The sequence below is a fragment of the Suncus etruscus genome, chromosome 1 (assembly GCF_024139225.1).
Source record: "Suncus etruscus isolate mSunEtr1 chromosome 1, mSunEtr1.pri.cur, whole genome shotgun sequence".
In the NCBI taxonomy this organism is placed as follows: Eukaryota; Metazoa; Chordata; class Mammalia; order Eulipotyphla; family Soricidae; genus Suncus; species Suncus etruscus.
In genome coordinates this window covers 6,866,212-6,883,577 of record NC_064848.1, presented here as the reverse complement: position 1 = coordinate 6,883,577, position 17,366 = coordinate 6,866,212, and the positions used below count along the sequence as shown (strand labels likewise).

The window sequence follows — 17,366 nt, the reverse complement described above, 5'->3', positions numbered from 1 at the left end:
GCCATACCTGATGACACTTAGGGATACTCCTGGCTCTACACTCAGGAATCACCCTTGGTGGTGCTCAGGCCTAGAAGGGTTTGATCTTGGGCTGGTGTTGAGTAGGGTTTTGTAGGCATGTAGGATGAGCAGGGGCAGCTCATCCAGGCAGCCGGGCTCCAGAGTCTGGTGGATCAGCATCAGGTTCAGCAGGTTGTATTCAGCAAAGGAGATCTGGTCGCCCACCAGAAGGCCTGGCCCCCCTGGTTCTGGCCAGCAGAGTCTCAGATAGCTTCAGGTGCCTGGATAGTTTCTTCATACAGTCGACCTTGCCCGCCTTGCAGTAGGTGTAGATGAGGTTGGCATAGTTGCAGTGAAGCAGTCCTCTATGCCATCCTTTGCCATGTCCATCAGGGTGGCCTCGCGAGGGTTCTTCCAGTACAGCCCCAGGGAGTGGCCTAGGTGGCACCTGAGGGCATTGGACTGGTACAGTGTGAGGTGAGGTCTCTGTCCTGCAATTTGAGGAGCTGCCGATACAGGTAGAAGGCCTTGAGCAGGTCCTGCAGCCAGTACTCCCTGCCAGCTATCTCCTCCTTCCAGCTCTGGCCTTGGTCAGCCAGCAGCATGGGGCTGACACCCTCTGACAGGGAAGTAGATGATGGTGTAGGGTGGCATTGTGCGGTGCAGATGGAGGCGGTGTAGTTAATCCTTAGAATAATTATTTTGTTTTTGGGCTACACTGGTAACACTCAGAGGTTACTCCTGATTATGCGCTCAGATATCGTTCCCGGCTTGGGGGACCATATGGGATGCCGGGGGATCGAATTGTGGTCCATCCTAGATTAGTGCATGCAAGGCAAATGGCCTACCACTTGTGCCACCACTCCAGCTCCTCAGAATATTTTTTTTTTTTTTGGGTCACACCCGGCGGTGTTCAGGGATTACTCCTGGCTGTCTGCTCAGAAATAGCTCCTGGCAGGCACGGGGGACCATATGGGACACCAGGATTCGAACCAACCACCTTTGGTCCTGGATCGGCTGCTTGCAAGGCAAACGCCACTGTGCTATCTCTCCTGGCCCTCAGAATAATTTTTAACGAAGAAAATTCTTAGCTGTTTCACATTTGAAGGGAGGAAGCCATCTTTAATTTATCACTCTCCTATTATTGTCCAAACCCAGGATTGCCTAACAAGGTTCTCTGAGGAGCGATATGCATAAAGAATATTTCAGAGGAGGAATAAGGATGAGAAAGAGGTGTAAAATAGTTGTAAAGCTGGAAGGGGGGTGGGAAGCTGGCCAATGATTTGCGGTAACGATTTGCCGTGCACACAGCCGACTCAGGACGGACATGGGTTTGATCCTCGGTATCTCAAATGGTCCCCCAAGTCTGTGAGGCATGGTTTCTGAGTGCAGACACCCCCCTACCCCACCCCGCAAATAAAGAAGTTGGAAGACGGGCCCGGAGAGATAGCACAGCGGCGTTTGCCTTGCAAGCAGCCGATCCAGGACCAAAGGTGGTTGGTTCGAATCCGGGTGTCCCATATGGTCCCCCGTGCCTGCCAGGAGCTATTTCTGAGCAGACAGCCAGGAGTAACCCCTGAGCACCACCGGGTGTGGGCCCCCCCCCCAAAAAAAAAAAAAAGAATTTGGAAGAGAGCCAAGAAGGAGAGCCAAGGGCCAGAGTTGAGTGATTGGTGTGTGTGCTTGGGTCTGGATTTGATCCCAGGCATCACATGGTCCCCTAAGCAGTAAGATAGGAGAAACCCCAGAACACTACTGGGTATGACACAAACCTTTTTTTGGGTGGTCGCTCCAGGGTGCTCACGGGTTACTTCTAGCTCTGTGTCAAGGAGTCACTCCTGGCAGGCAGTGGAGACCATATGAAATGCAGGGGATTGATTCTAGATAAGTTCTGTGTGAAGCAAGCATACCTGCTGTACTACTATTCCAGCCCCTTTCATACCTTTATAGCTGTTGCTTAAAACATGTTGTCACCTAAGTATAATTACAACTTGTGTCATTTCTTTTTCTTTTTTTTCTTTTTTGGTTTCTGGGCCACACCCGGCGGTGCTCAGGGGTGACTCCTGGCTGTCTGCTCAGAAATAGCTCCTGGCAGGCACGGGGGACCATATGGGACACCGGGATTCGAACCAACCACCTTAGGTCCTGGATCGGCTGCTTGCAAGACAAACGCCGCTGTGCTATCTCTCCGGGCCCTTGTGTCATTTCTTGAGGTTGTTTTGTTTTGTGTGCTCAAGACCATATGTGGTGTCTTGATTTGGACCATTTCCCATTAACTTTTGTATATTCAGTCTGATTCTCCATATTGGGTGGCAACTAGATTTCCAATTTACTTATGTACTTTATGTGAATCTTGCTATATTAGGGAACTCTATAATTAGTGAGATGTTTAGGGATGGCGAGAGCTCGGTGGGCTGGAACAAGCAGTGGCAGTTATGTGGGAGGCTGGGTTTGTTCCAGTCCTGCCCAGTGCCACCAGAGCCTGGGGTAGTATCCTCAGCACCACTAACTCTGCCACTAACTCACTTGCCCCCCAAAAAGTTTTGGTGGTACTTACTGTATGATGACTTACTTTGGTGTTAATGAAAAATTTTATGATGAAACGTGAAATAAAATGTCATTGTAAACCACCAAAATTGATTCCCTCTAAGTGCCTCGTAATAATTTGTTCTAATTGCTTTTCCCTAGTTCCTACAATACGCTGGGCCAGGAAAACTGGCCTAGAGATCATCTCTGGCCCGAGTTCTGAACCAAGAGTCTTGTTTTTATTGATCTCTTTTTCCTTCTTTCAGGACTATACGTAAATTTTCGTCACCTTTACAAACAGCGCAGGCGGCGGTATGGGCACAAGAAGAAAAAGATTCATTAAGAGAGAGATAAAAATGACTTCTTGCCAGTTTGAGCCTAATCTATAATTCTTACGATTTTACCTTGTTGTACTGATGTAAGTTTTTTTAATGTTCAGTGGATAAACTTTCAGTGAGGCTGTCGTCCCTTTCCCCTGGTAACATTCCTGAATTTACGGTATTACCTTAGCATAGCCCTTGCATGCCATGGAGATCCGACAGCTGATGACAGCTTCAATCTCGTGTATGTTAGTGACAGACTCGATGGCGGAAGACTCAGTCCCAACCCACCCATACCGTGAGTCAATGTGCTTTGCCCGTGTCCTTATCCTGCCAAGTACAGACCATTCTGATTGATAGTTCAGGTTTGTTCTTTCCAGCTTTTGTTTATGGAGAAAAAAAAAAAAGACTATATTGCTATATTGGTTTATAGGGCACAAATGACTCAGGCCCTGAAATGTTCTGTTCCAGCTGGATATTTGGTAGATGTAATGGCACTGATTATTTTTTTGAAAATCAAGTTTCTCAGTCACTAATGAAGCATTTCTGAGTCTGGGTGGGGCTAGAGAAGATGCATTATCTCTGACATCTTTTGGCTTCTTTAACGTCAGAGCTTACCTGTCTATGTAGGCAGTGAGAAACACAGTGATTTCAGAGAAACAAGTCAGAACCTTGGAACACCACAATCACTTTATTCCTAGCTAAATCAGCAGCATCCTCAACACTAATTCATGTGAGATGTTATTTAGAAAGCAGTGAGAGCCCACGTTTATATCTGTCACAGTGAGTGGTAGAACTGTCTGTTTTTTGAATAGAACTCGAGACTTTGCACTGCTACTTCTTGTCTGCAGGAGGATAGTGAAAACAGGGCTTTAGCTAGAGAACCGGCAGCTGCAAAGATTCCTCACAGGGATCCCATCAGAGGGGAATTGAAAGACTCTAGATGTTTTGAAATTTGGTTTAAAAAAACAGACAACCAAACCCCATCAATTTCCTTTAGTACATTCCAAGTAAATGCAGATATTAGAAATAAGATGTGTGTAAAATAATTTTATGGCATTCCAGCTCTTTCTGTTGTGTCATTTCCACTGTTCCTGGGGAAAGGGACTCGATGAGTGAAGCCATTTTTCTGAGGCCACGTTGGAAATTTGGTTTGACCTAACGCGATTAGCATAGGCTGGCTGATTTTTTTTGTTTTTGTTTTTATTCATTGCACTGAAGGATATTCTGCATGTCTGTAACTTATGTCAGCACCTGTTTGTATTAACTTCTCATGTGCATTCAGCTGTGTGAAACTGGGCAGGTCAGCTTTGCAGTAAATTATGCTGCAGAAATTTGTAGTTGTTGATTGTTATAAAACCATTATTTGCTATCTGAGGAAGCAAAAAAGACTGTATTTCTATTAAATATTTACAATCAAAATCCTAATAACTTGTCCTTAAGTTTTGTGACATAGTATTATATATTATAGCAATTCAACATCTTAAGCCAAACATGGTTGCTGAAGATGTTGGGAGGTCCACAGAGCAATTTGAAAAACATTGGGCCAGGGCAATGGATCAAAGTGCTAATCCATTCTTTGCACATAGGAGGCCTGGGTTTAGTCCCTGGTACCACATGATTCCTGAAGTACCAAGCCAGGAGAGCACCAGAGCACAGCTGGATGTGACTCAAAAGCTTGTACCTCATAAGAAAAACAAAAAAACAGGGCCAGAGTGATAGCACAGCGGTGGGGTATTTGTTTTGCATGCAGCCAACCCCTGACGGACCTGCGTTTGATTCTAGCATCCTATATGGTCCCCCGAGCCTGCCAGGAGCAAATTCTGAGCACTGAGCCAGGAGTAACCCTTTAAAGCCTTCGGGAGTGACCCAAAAACAAAAACGAAAAACAAAAGCGCGAGTGATGCAAATAAAGCCCAAAGCAGTCACACAATTTGCCCACCATCATGAAACCAAGTGGTTTACTGTTAGAATCCAGCTGCACAGAACATGACTGCGGCAGTAAGGCCTCATAGGGAGTCATAAGAGTCAACCTGGAACCCAGGGATTTGGGGATTGGCTGTGTAGGTAGCCGAAGTCAGGTGATCAGAACAAAGGCAAAACCCCATTAGATCCCCAGAGAAAACATTTTATAGAAAATATTTTGTTTTCATATTTTAAAAAAGGAGAAATAGTCATCATTTAACACATAAGTGGTCATTCAAAAGTTTGTATTTCAAGACATACCAAAAACACCTCAGGATATCCATCAGTTTTGTGCCAAAGTTCTCAACTCAGTGATGCTAGGCTTGTATCTGGCCAGCCCAGCCCGTTTGGACTGCTCAGTTCAAGAACAAAAGCTTGAAAAGGTGACTTTGTGGCTGAAAGGAGAAAGAAAGTGCCTTTGAGGAAGCCTGGGAGCCCTGCTGGTCAGGGTTCCATAGCCAGTGTGGGGAGCTCTGTGTTCGTCCTTCAGACCTTTCATAGGAGCACTTCTGGGCTTAGGGATTCAAGCCCTAGAAAGCCAGAGGCCAGTGGTCCCCACTCCTTGAGCCTTTCTCAGGCCAGTGTGGTCACTACGCCCAGACGGTGGGAAGGCCTGCAGTGACTGCTGTGCAGGTCAACAGCCAGAAGGATCTTCACCCTCTCTCATCTTCACTTGAAACACCGAGGCAGATGTCATCACATCCTTTCAGCGCTGCTCCCAGAGAAGTCTGTATGCAAAGGAGTGATGTTGTGGTCGTAGCGGACATGATCTGCAGAGCCGCTGCTGGCTAGCTTGAGCTGCTGGGCTGCGTGGGTGAGCTGGAAGGCGGCGTCAGGATGGGCCGTGTCGGGCAGCAGGGTGCACTCCCGTTCTAGCATGTCCGCCACCCCTTTCAGCAGGTCCAGGAAGCCAAAGGCCAGGGCGGCCTTTCTTAAACGGTTCAGCTCCTGCAACATGGGAAAAGGACTTTCTGAGATGTATTCTCCTTATCTCTGAACACACTTGGGGAAGAGATGTGAGGAACAGTTGTGACATGACTGGTCAGAAAACTGGAATGGAAGAGGCTTAACAGACACAGGCTTATACCTTATACCCCCAGTGAGTCCCAGTGAGACCAAACACTGCACACATCACTGGTTCTCCCTTTCTCAGGTCTACAGGCCTGCCCTAAATCTCAGGTTCTTAAACTGAGGGCCTTTCCTGGCTGGGTCTCCCACTTTTGTGTTGGGGACTGAGCCCAAGCCTATACACGTATGAAGCATACATGCACCATGACAGTGTTCTTAAGTAGCTCTGGAGGGGTAGGAAGGTGAGTGTCCATCCCCACTGAGCAGTGTGACCAGGGCCAGCTGCACTCCTCTTTGGCTCAATCACAGAAAGGGCTGCAGGAAAGAGGGCAGAACCCCGTCAGCTGCCTGGCAGGGCTGTTGACCACCAGAAGCAGAGAGGAGCTCTGACTCCCTCTTCGGCTGCTAGTGGGCAACAGGGAAGTTCAGAGAAAAAGGCCAGAGTCCAGTTAGGGAGAATGTGTGGGAAGCTAGCTTGGAGGGGGTTATGTGAGGGGTTAGGGCTCAACATTTGTACTGCAGCTGGGTGCCTCTGGCTGAACTCTAAGGCTCTTCTCCATTTTGCTGGCATGCTATGCAATTAGGTTTAAAGACAAGAGAGACATAAAGGTAATGGGGTAACAAAGTTCTAAGTTTTCTAGAAGAGATGCTAACCTGGGGCTAGCAATGGAAAGTTAGAACAGCTGACAACATAGCATATACTTAAGTTAATTGCCGTTAACCAGCAGAAAGGTGGAGAAAACAAGGAAAAGCCCAAATGCCTGCTCCCCTCTCCTACGTTGCGTTCCTGTCTAGATATGTTCTAACTTCGATTCATAAATGTGTGGTTTTAGGATGTCATTTCCTGAAAGCTCCACTGCAATGCAATCACCACAGCCAGATGTGACACTGTCAGACTTGCTATCACCAGAGGGTAGTGATGACAGTAGTGAATTAAGAGAATGTTAAAAGGGAGCAGTGGGTATTTTTTTGTTTGTTTGTTTTGGTGCCACACCAGGCTGGCTTATTCCTGGCTCTCTCTGCTCAGAGAGCATTTCTGATGGATTCAGCAACCATAAGGTATGTTGGGTCTGCTGCATGCAAGGCAAACCCCTCCCCCATGCCTGCTATACTATGGCTCTGGCCCTGGGAAAAAAAGTAAGATATAAGGGGATAGGGCCGGAGAGATAGCATAGAGGTATTTGCTTTGCATGCAGAAGCAAGGTGGTTTGAATCCTGGCATCCCGCATCCCGTATGGTCCCCCGAGCCTGCCGGGGGCGATTTCTGAGCATAGAGCCAGGAGTAGCCCGAGCACTGCCAGGTGTGACCCAAAAACAAAACAAAAAAGATATAAGGAGGCAAAATATAAGGGCTACGGCCCACATGTTCTTTGAGCTTCCCTCATCTGCTTACAGCAGAACAGCCCTTCTATATAAACGAGACCATTTAAACACTGTAATGTCTTTACTCATGAACTACTAGAGGAAACAAACCACACATTTCTAACTTCTGTTCATTTCTCTCTGCTGCCACAATTCTTTGTGACCCGTTTACTTTTAGTAATAAACAGGGCCCTCTGCTTCCATCTAATACGAAGCCTCACTCACCTTATAGAATGTTTGTGTTTTTTCAGGTAGTTTTCTTGCATTTCTTAAAATCTTCTGTACATCTGTCTATAAGGATAAAAAGAAGTCAACGTTAGAATTCCACTGCCAACAGATGATGGCTCTAAATGCTCCCGAAAGTGACAATGGGAACGGCTATGATCAAGATGAAGGTCCTCTGGCAGGAATTGTGCATTGGTGAAGGGATGGGGGTTGGAACATTATAAGACTAAAACTCAATCAGGAACATTGTAATTATGTATTTCACTGTGATTCAATTAAATTTATTAAAATATGAGATGGTCCCTGTGGAGTTAATGTCACAGTTCTGTTCAATACTAGTAAAGTACTTCCTCCTTCAAGATGCTTGATAATAAATTCTGAGGGAACAGAAAGAAATATGTAGTTAGATACTTTCATTTTTGGTTGTTTTTGTTTTTGGACCATACCTAGTGGCGTTTAGAGTTTACTCCTGGCTCTGCACCTAAGAATCACTCCAGATGGGCTTGGAGGATCATATAGAAAGCCAGGTATTGAACCTGGGTTGGCTACTTACAAGGCAAACGCCTTACCTGATGTAGTATCATTCTGGCCTGCCAGCTGCTTTCTGACAAGGAGTCCAAGACCATTCAGTGGACAAAGAATAGTCTCAACAAACAGTGAACTTAAGTTTAACTCTTTTTTTGTTTTTGTTTTGGGCCACACCTGGAACATTGCTCAGGGTTTACTCCTGGCTCTTCACTCAGTCGCTCCTGGCATACATTGTTGGTAGGAATTTAAAAATGGTATGGTCATTTGAAACTGGCAATACTTACCTTAATTAAACTAAGGAGCTAGATGAAAATAAGATATAAAACTAATTTATTTATAAAAAATAATAAGTTATAACTAGAAGTGAAGTGGTTCTAACTGCCCTTGTAAAGGGCAGAGGTCAAGCCTGGAAAGGAGAAGCTGGTTCTCCAACAAAGAGAAGAGGCCTCTCTGTCTGCTTTAGCAGGCAGCACTGTCCATCCTCCAGAAAGGCACTCAGAGGAGACTTCATCAACAGGAGTGAATTCTGCTGTCTGTGGCCTAATTTCCTCATCTTATTTGGCTGAGGTTAGACTGACTCATCGGAAGAAAAAAGGACAAAGTGCTCAGAGAAGAAAAAATGGCTCAAGAGATTATTCAAATCAGGTGTTAAAAGCCTTTGTCAGTGAAAGGAAATGGGACTGTGCCCCTTCTCAACAGCAATTTATCTTTATAATAGTTTAACCTTAGTTCCCTGTGAAAGATGTTCCTGATACCCCAATGTAATGCCTAAGCTAAGTTCTACTGTGATGATGGAAGCAATAATCACAAGCTTGTTACATCTTTTTCAGAATTGCTGCTAAAGATAATGCCCATGATGTTACAACCTGACCTTCACAAAACTTTCACCTTAAAATTCAATGCCAGGACAATGTGTAACTCTAAAAGGAACGACATACTGTTTCTTTCATTAGACAGGAAAAGCCAAATAACTCAGTGTTTGTTTGTTTTGTTTGTTTTTGTTTTGTTTTGTTTTTTTTGGGTCACACACGGTTGCGCTCAGGGGTTACTCCTGGCTCTATGCTCAGAAGTCGCTCCTGGCAGGCTCAGGACCATATGGGATGCCGGGATTCAAACCACTGACCTACCTTGTGCATGCAAGGCAAACGCTTTACCTCCATGCCATCTCAGCAGCCTCAACTTAATGTTTTTTGACCTTTGGAGAGGGAAGCTCAGAGCCAAATCACACAAATACAATTAGCATTCTGCCTTAGGTTCTTGGCACATTTGTATCCCATTTTGTACAAAATGAATTTGCTATAAATGTGTCGGACTTACCCTAGGTTATCCTCATACTTTTTGGAAATAAGACAAACATTAGTAGTAAGTGAATTACTAAGTATCAAAGAAAAGGAAGATCAAATCAAATGCCCACCTGTGGCCAGACTACCACTACCTTTTCTGATTGACCTTGTGGGAAAATATCAGGACCATAATCTTACCTGCAGGCCACTGGGCTTGATCCAGACAGTCACATTCTGGGCATAACTACGTTTGTTTTTGGGCTGCAGTGGAAATGGGCTCTTATTGTCATCCTCACCATAAGGGTTTTCTTTAGCATCTTTAGAAAAACAAACATGTTATATTCTTGATAATACCCACAACACAATTACATTTCCATTAAGACCAGAAGCTCTTAGATGTCCTTTATCTTTTTGTTGTTGTTGTTGTTGTTGTTGGGCCACACCCGGCGGTGCTCAGGGGTTACTCCTGGCTGTCTGCTCAGAAATAGCTCCTGGCAGGCACAGGGGACCATAGCCGGTGTGCTATCTCTCCGGGCCAGTCCTTTATCTTTTATATCCTTTTAAGAAAGTCCTAATTAATGAAGTCCATTAAATTCAGTACTACTAAGGAAACTTCACAGAAGTCTTGATATAGGAACCTGAAAAATAATGAAGTGAAAACTGCTTCATGTTTAAAACTGGAAGATGGAGTCACATGCAGAGGTGCTGGGGAATAACTCCTGGGTTTTCTTGCCCAGGAATCTTCCTGGTGGTGCTCAGTGAGCACACGCAGTGTCGGGGCCTGACGTGTGGTCAGCCATGTGCAAAAAGGCAAGCACCTTGGGCCCGGAGAGAGAGCACAGCGGTGTTTGCCTTGCAAGCAGCTGATCAGGACCAAAGGTGGTTGGTTCGAATCTCGGTGTCCCCGTGCCTGCCAGGAGCTATTTCTGAGCAGACAGCCAGGAGTAACCCCTGAGCAACGCCGGGTGTGGCCCAAAAACCAAAAAAAAAAAAAAAAAAAAAAAAAGGCAACCACCTTAACTCCTGTATATGCTCTTCAACCCTGCCTAATGTTTAAAAAGAAAGAAGCCAATTTGTTTGTTTATTATGCCATGCCTGTCAGTGCTCAGGGGTTACTCTTGACTCTGCACTCATGAATTACTCCTGGGTTTGTTCAGGGGACCGCATGGGATGATGGGGATCAAACCTAAGTTGGCAGTGTGCAAGGAAAATGCCCTACCTGCAATATTATCACTCCAGCCCTTATTTACATGCTAAAACAGTAAGATCAGAGAACATATGATGTTTAATTTTAAAATATACATACATATGTATTTACATATAGATATATTACATAGATTGCAGTTCTGGAATATATTCCATCATATATTCTCAAATGACTTTCTGTAGTGATGGGAATTTCCTCTTTTTTTTTGTTTTTTTGGGCCACACCTGGTGACGCTCAGGGGTTACTCCTGGCTATGTGCTCAGAAATTGCTCCTGGCTTGGGGGACCATATGGAATGCCAGGGATTGAACCGAGGTCCGTCCTAGGCTAGCGCGGGCAAGGCAGAGACGCCTTACCGCTTGTGCCACCGCTCCGGCCCTGGAAATTTCCTCTTTTTAAATGATAGTTTAAAATTATATTGCCAAGGGGTCGGAGTGATAGCACAGCGGTACTGCTTTTGCCTTGCATGCAGCCAACCCAGGACGAACCCTGGTTCAATTTAGTTTGAAAAGGAAATTGGATTAAATCATCTTGGACTGACTGGGTTTCTTGCTTGCAAATAGTGTGCTCAGGAAGAAAATGTTTAATGAGTATACAGTGAGAGAATTTCTACGGACTAAAGCAACCTAAATGTTACTTTCACCTGGGCTATAAAGAATTCAGCTATTAAATTCTCTCAGGTTCTCCACATACATGTCTGGCATTAGAGACCAAAACATAGCCATAAGGCAAGTCAAGTAGATCTCTGCCTGCTTGGTCAGAGCCATGTAGAACAGCAGAGACAACACAAAAATAAATATAATCTCACATAGGTCATACCTGAAATAGGACCCAACTGTGCCATTTTTCCTAGCCATGGGAGAGGTTCTGGGCTGGGCTCAAAGAGACATCATGAGGTTCGATTTCTTCTTGCTGTCAGCTTGGGAGTAGAGCATTCCATGCCATTCAGGACTATATGGAGAGAAGATGGAAGATCAGAAAAATACAGAGCCAACAAACTTGTAGTTTTCATTTTAGATGCAGAGGATTTTACTTTGAAATGAGGTCATTATTTTATTAAAGTTAAGCCCTAAAACTGAAAATGCATCAAGCATGAAAATGTTATTGTCATTCTCAGGAATAATTATTTAGATAAAATTATGCAGCTCAAATGCAATCCTGTAATTGAGGTTAAAAAAAGTCATATAGGGTCAGCAATAATTGTAGGAGTTGTAAGGACAAATAAGGCTTGATTATTTGTGAGACTTTTCCACTATCACATGAGTAATTCACAGCAGTACCAAGACAGAAAAGCTCCTAGCAAAGGGTACAAGGAGCTTGGCTACCAAGGAATCTGGCAAGATAATCCCTCCTAAAAAATGAAATCTGAGGGCCAGATAGTACAGTAAGTAGCACACTTGCCTTGTACACAGCTGATCTAGGTTCAGTCCCTGGGACCTTATATGGTCTCAAGCTTACCAGGAGTAATCCCTGAGTTTGGGAGTCAGAAGTAGCTGGTGTATGGCCCCCACAAACAAAAACACCTGAAATCTGAGCCAGAGATGTGGTGGATCATCTGCTTTGTATGTGTGTGGCCTTAGATAGATACCTCACCACTGGAAAAAAATAAAACAACAAAAAGGGAGGCATTCTTCTTTTTGACCCAAATAATTACAACTCAAGCAGAAATGGAGCCAGATTTCTTTGGTGGATGACACCTAACCTCTTAATCTTCTATCACCCCATCTGAAGCCAGAGATGATAGGGTATATTCTGCTGAGGTTAGGAGAGTCAGTTTCCATTCTAACAGTGGATATTTGAAAGGGCAAAAGAGATTTTTGCAAATTTTGAGACATGAAGTATGTGAAAGTTGGAAGGACTTTCTCTTTAGATGAAGGGAAGGTCTAGAGTAGAATGGGAATAAGCTTGGGCTATGGAGCAGGAAGGCATAAGGAAAACCCCCAGCTCTGTCAGTGAGTAAGGCCTTGAGGAAGTTCTAGGACCTTTCCAAGTCTCAGTGTCCTCATCTACAGACTGCAGGATTCTCCTGTACAGTTTCAAGGGATTCGGTGAGCTGACAGATATAAAAACAGACAGTCTCTAAACTGTCTAATGGCATCAACACATTATTTTCATTTAGGATGCTGCTTCATTCTGAAGATGAGGAGTCAGTGAACACTACAGAAATTCCTATAGCAAGCTGGTGGCATTGCTCTCATACTGAGGATCCCAAGAAAAGGAAAAAGTTTACTCATTGCCCTGCATCTCAGACAGAAAAGAGGGAAAGTAATAAAGGCCACACCGTAAAAGCAATCAATACAATTAAGGGCTCACTCTCTATTCATATTTAAGAGATGATTTAAGGAGTAGTTTAGGAGTTGGTGAAAGATGGGAAGGGGGAAAAAGAAGATGACTAGTATATTTTTTTTCTTTTTAAAAAAATTTTGGGTCACGCCCAGCAGTGTTCAGGGCTTCCATTCAGGTCTTTACACTCAGGGGTCACTCCTGACAGTGCAGGAGACACAGGTGGTGGGAGATCAAACCCAGGCCCACAGCATGCATATTCACCCACTTTTATATAATTTGGGATCAAAGATCTTTCCATTTCAGAAAAATACAGGAAATAGTTCGCTTTGTAATGGATTCCCTTTTCACATTGACCAAATGTAAACAAAATTTCCTACCCTAATTGGACAATTGCCACCATTCCTTCAACTTTTAGGCTGCCATGAAGCAGGACACAAAAGTTGGGTATTTTGCCTGCAATCTGATTGGCTGAATTTTCATCTTCGGTGTCATCAGTTATGCCAGTACCCACCTCATCACCTTCTGTGAAAAGAAAAGGTCAGATTGAGATTAATTACCAAAAAATACTGAGTCCTAATTATATTCTTTGCTGTTTCCTGCTTTGGAAGGAAACTATGTATTTCATAGGAATATATAAATTATGAAAAACTCAAATTCTAGTTTTTTGAGTTTCAAATAAAAATCTGTTTTCAGAATATACAGACTTTATTTATATGAAATATCTAGAACAGGCAAATCTATAGAGACAAAAGGAATATTCATAGTCATCTCAGGCAGAGGGAGATGGAGGTGGCTGGCTGGTTGGTAGTCAAAGGGTTTCTTTTTGGGATGGTGAAAATTGTACAACTCTGGTTTCTAAAATCATTGTAGCAATAATAAGTACTGTATTTTCCGGTGTATAAGACAACTCTTGAAACAAAAAAAAAAGTCAACCGAAAATCGGGGTCGTCTTATATATATCCTGAAAAATGTTTCAATATGCCACTAAACGAAAATTGTCTGAATATTGCCACAAAATGAATTTCCCAACTCGATCCTGCACCAATCACTGCCAGGCTGCTCAGACAGCCTCTCTCACTCAGCCAATCCAAGCAGGCTTTTGATGCATGCAAATTAGACAATGTTCTGGACCCAAATCTGCACTGTAAAAAGCCTGCTCAGAGTGGCCAGAGTCAGAGAGGAAGTCTATGACAGTAGAACCTTTGAACCTTTGCTTGTTGTGATAGGCTCACTGTGGTACACACAGTTGCAGCACAGGAACGTTCTGTCTTAGACAGTGAATATAGGCCTAAACCTATGTTTTAACTGTAAAATTAGGGGGTCATCTTATACGCCGGAAAATACGGTATATTTATAACTCTGTAAATATACTAAACCCCACTAAACTTTACTCTAAGGAGGTGAAGTATAGGGTACATAAATTATAATTCAATATAGCCACCACAAAAAATGTGAGTCTTCCAGTTTTTTTTTTTTTTTTTGGGGTGGGGGTAAGATGGGGCTAGAGTTTGGGTCACACCTAATAGTGCTCAGGGTTTACTCCTAACTCTGCACTCAGGATTTACTCCTGGAGGGAACCATATGTGGTGCAAGAAATGGAATCCAGGTCTGCTGTATGTAAGACAATCCACCGTACTATCTCTTTGGTCCCAAGTGTTCCAGTTTTTTTTTGTTTGTTTGTTTGTTTTGATTTTTGGGCCACACCTGGCAGTGCTCAGGGGTTACTCCTGGCTATCTGCTCAGAAATAGCTCCTGGCAGGCAAGGGGGACCATATGGGAAGCCGGGATTTAAACCAATCACCTTAGGGCCTGGATCTGCTGCTTGCAAGGCAAACACCACTGTGCTATCTCTCTGGCCCCAAGTGTTCCACTTTCTACTGGGTTGCTCTCTAAGGGTTCTAGGCACCATCAAAGTAGATCTCTTGGGGCCAGCGAGGTGGTGCTTGCTTTCGATCCCCTGGTGTCCCATATGCTCCCCCCAAGCCTGGGGCAATTTCTGAGCGCTTACCCAGGAGTAACCCCTGAGCATCAAATGGGTGTGGCCCGGAAAAAACAAAAAGAAGGAACTCTGAGGAGTCAAGAGTGTCTTCAACGAACAGTCTTAGGCAGCACATGGATGGGGGATCCCAAACGTGAAAAGCAATTACTCCAGAAATGAATGGACTCATCTCTCCAGGTCTAGGGTCGCTCATCTACTCTTCCAACAAACTAGCTTCCTTTCAGAGTTGCCTAGCTGCTCAATTTTATTCAGATTTTCTTTTTCTTTTCTCTCTTTTTTTTGGTTTTAGTCAGACTTTCTAATCTGCCCCATTTAGCCTCTTCTTACATTTCTTCTTTTTTTTGACCCACACCCAGTGGCATCCAAGGGTTGTTCAGGTGTAACAGAAGTTACTTCTGATGGTACTTGAAGGAATATGTGGTGCTCAAGAGTGAACCCATACCTCCCAGAGGCAAAGCATTTGCTTCATCCCATGTCCATTTTCTTTGTAGGCAATTTACATGAGTATAAATAGAATTCCTCCATCATGGCAGAAATAATGAAAACCTGGTTGGTTGCTAACATATGAAAAAACAAGATCTATACAGTATAATAACTAGAACTATAGTTCTATGGAAATATACCAAGTTCCTGTGCAAGTATGACTGGGATTTAAGAAACATTTAACATAAATGGGCAGCTACATCTCAGAGATAACTCAGGAAGTGGAAATTAAGTCACTTTGTGGAGAAGCTGGTAAGTAAAAATCAGATGGAGGGCAGAGAAATAATTCAGAGTTAAGCTGCTTGCCTTGCACACATTCGATCCTGGTTCCATTTTCAGTTTGGTCTCCGACACTGCATATGATGCCCTGTGTATCACCAGCAGTGACCACTGAGCACTGAGCCAGGAATAGCATCAAAGACGAACAAAAAAGTAAATGGCAAATTTAGAATAATGTCCAAAGATCTAGAGATGGGTATTCTCCAGAAAGGCTAAAATTGTGGGTCATAACTTTCTAATTCCCAGGAGTATATTACAGTAGTGAGACCTCATTCATCTATCCATTAAGTAGGAATTTCTGAGTAGTTACTACAGGCTAACCACTACTAGGACAAAGAACAAATACAGGCCCGGAGAGATAGCACAGCGGCGTTTGCCTTGCAAGCAGCCGATCCAGGACCAAAGGTAGTTGGTTCGAATCCCGGTGTCCCATATGGTCCCTCGTGCCTGCCAGGAGCTATTTCTGAGCAGACAGCCAGGATTAACTCCTGAGTATCAGCCGGGTGTGGCCAAAAAAACCAAAAAAAAAAAAAAAAAAAAAAAAAAAAAAAAAAAAAGAACAAATACAATCCTTTTCCTCTGGAAAAATTTTCTGACTTTTCACAGGAAACTTTCTGAAAACAACTCTGATTTTCTTAGCACCTTTCACAGAACTGTGGCTGAGGGATTAAGTATTCTCATGTCTAAAGAAAACTTCTAGGGCCTGCCTTGCAGGCATGATGCTGATTTCCATTTCCACTACAGTATACATGCTGCGTACAATTAGCAGCAAAACTGCTTTTGTGATCCTCAGAGCCACAATAAAGTATAAGATCTCTGGCATACTACAGCTAAGAATGCAGTTACTCCAACCAAATGTGTGTGACCTCCTGCCCAGTCATCACAACAATGATGATGAAAAGAGAGAAGAAAACAAGACTGTACTTAAATAAAAGTAACAATAATGGGCCAGATTGATAGCATAGCAGAAAGGGTGTTTGCCTTGCATGAGGCTGGGTTCGATCCCTGGTATAACATATGGTCCCCTGAGTAATTTATCAGGAGTAATTTATGAGTGCAGAGCCAGGAGTAATCTCTGAGAGCTGCCGGGTATGACCCAAAATTCAAAACAAAACCAAAACAAAAAAACAATGTCAAAATGCTTTCTACTGGGTAAAGTTGAATAGTTTTCTAGCATAGAAACCATACATCCAGGAGGCCAGAGAGATAGCTTAGTGGGGAATCTATGAATGAAGGAGGCCCCGGTTTGATCCTGGTATCTTAGTCTTTCAGGCTCTATTGAGAATAACCCAGAGCACTGAACCGGAAATAAGCCTGAGCACCAACTAGTGGTGTCCCTAAACAAAACAAAATGCCATCTAACTGAAAAAAGAACTATACAAGTATTTAATAATTAGGAATAACTTTAGATAACAGTAAACATATGTTTATTCATACTGAATAGGCAGAACTTACCTTTGTTAAGTGCTATAGGTAGGACCAGATGTCTGGACAGAACTGGGGGACTTGAAATATCAGCAATATCAATAAATCCCACTATTTCCAAGTCTGAAAGGTATAAACAGAAGTTATGCTTTGAGAAATTAGCCATTATTCTTCTATGTACGAAACTTTACAAACATGTTTAAATGCTTATGCAAAAAAACTCGACGTGAAGAATTAAAATATGATGACTAGGAAGATTAGTAAGTATCTCTAAACAACCCAATATTTACACGTAAGTATCTCTAGAAATAATGTCTTCAGGGTTATTTTTGGGTGGGTCACATTACTGTGTTCAGGGATCACTCCTGATGGGCTTGGGGGATCATTAAGTAGTGTGGGGATCAAACCTGG

General features: G+C 43.5%; 3 protein-coding genes across 3 annotated transcripts in view; 1 reads left to right on the top strand and 2 right to left on the bottom strand.

The window, feature by feature from the left end:
- Positions 1–4,277, top strand: part of HACD3 (3-hydroxyacyl-CoA dehydratase 3) — a 33,770-nt gene extending 29,493 nt beyond the window's left edge. The window contains exon 11 of the mRNA XM_049778720.1: positions 2,793–4,277. Within this exon, the coding sequence (XP_049634677.1) occupies positions 2,793–2,869 (77 nt within the window). The 3' untranslated portion in view covers positions 2,870–4,277. The remainder of the gene's footprint in view (positions 1–2,792) is intronic.
- Positions 49–654, bottom strand: GSTP1 (glutathione S-transferase pi 1). The gene is given in 5 exon segments (XM_049769404.1): positions 49–244; positions 246–358; positions 361–480; positions 483–606; positions 608–654. Coding segments are annotated over 5 exon segments (600 nt in total).
- A 502-nt stretch (positions 4,278–4,779) lies between the features above and the next one.
- Positions 4,780–17,366, bottom strand: part of INTS14 (integrator complex subunit 14) — a 32,496-nt gene continuing 19,909 nt past the window's right edge. Inside the window, 7 exon segments of the mRNA XM_049778686.1 lie at positions 4,780–5,759; positions 7,467–7,532; positions 9,476–9,594; positions 11,303–11,370; positions 11,372–11,434; positions 13,147–13,291; positions 16,986–17,078. Coding sequence (XP_049634643.1) covers positions 5,508–5,759; positions 7,467–7,532; positions 9,476–9,594; positions 11,303–11,370; positions 11,372–11,434; positions 13,147–13,291; positions 16,986–17,078 — 806 coding nt within the window. The 3' untranslated portion in view covers positions 4,780–5,507.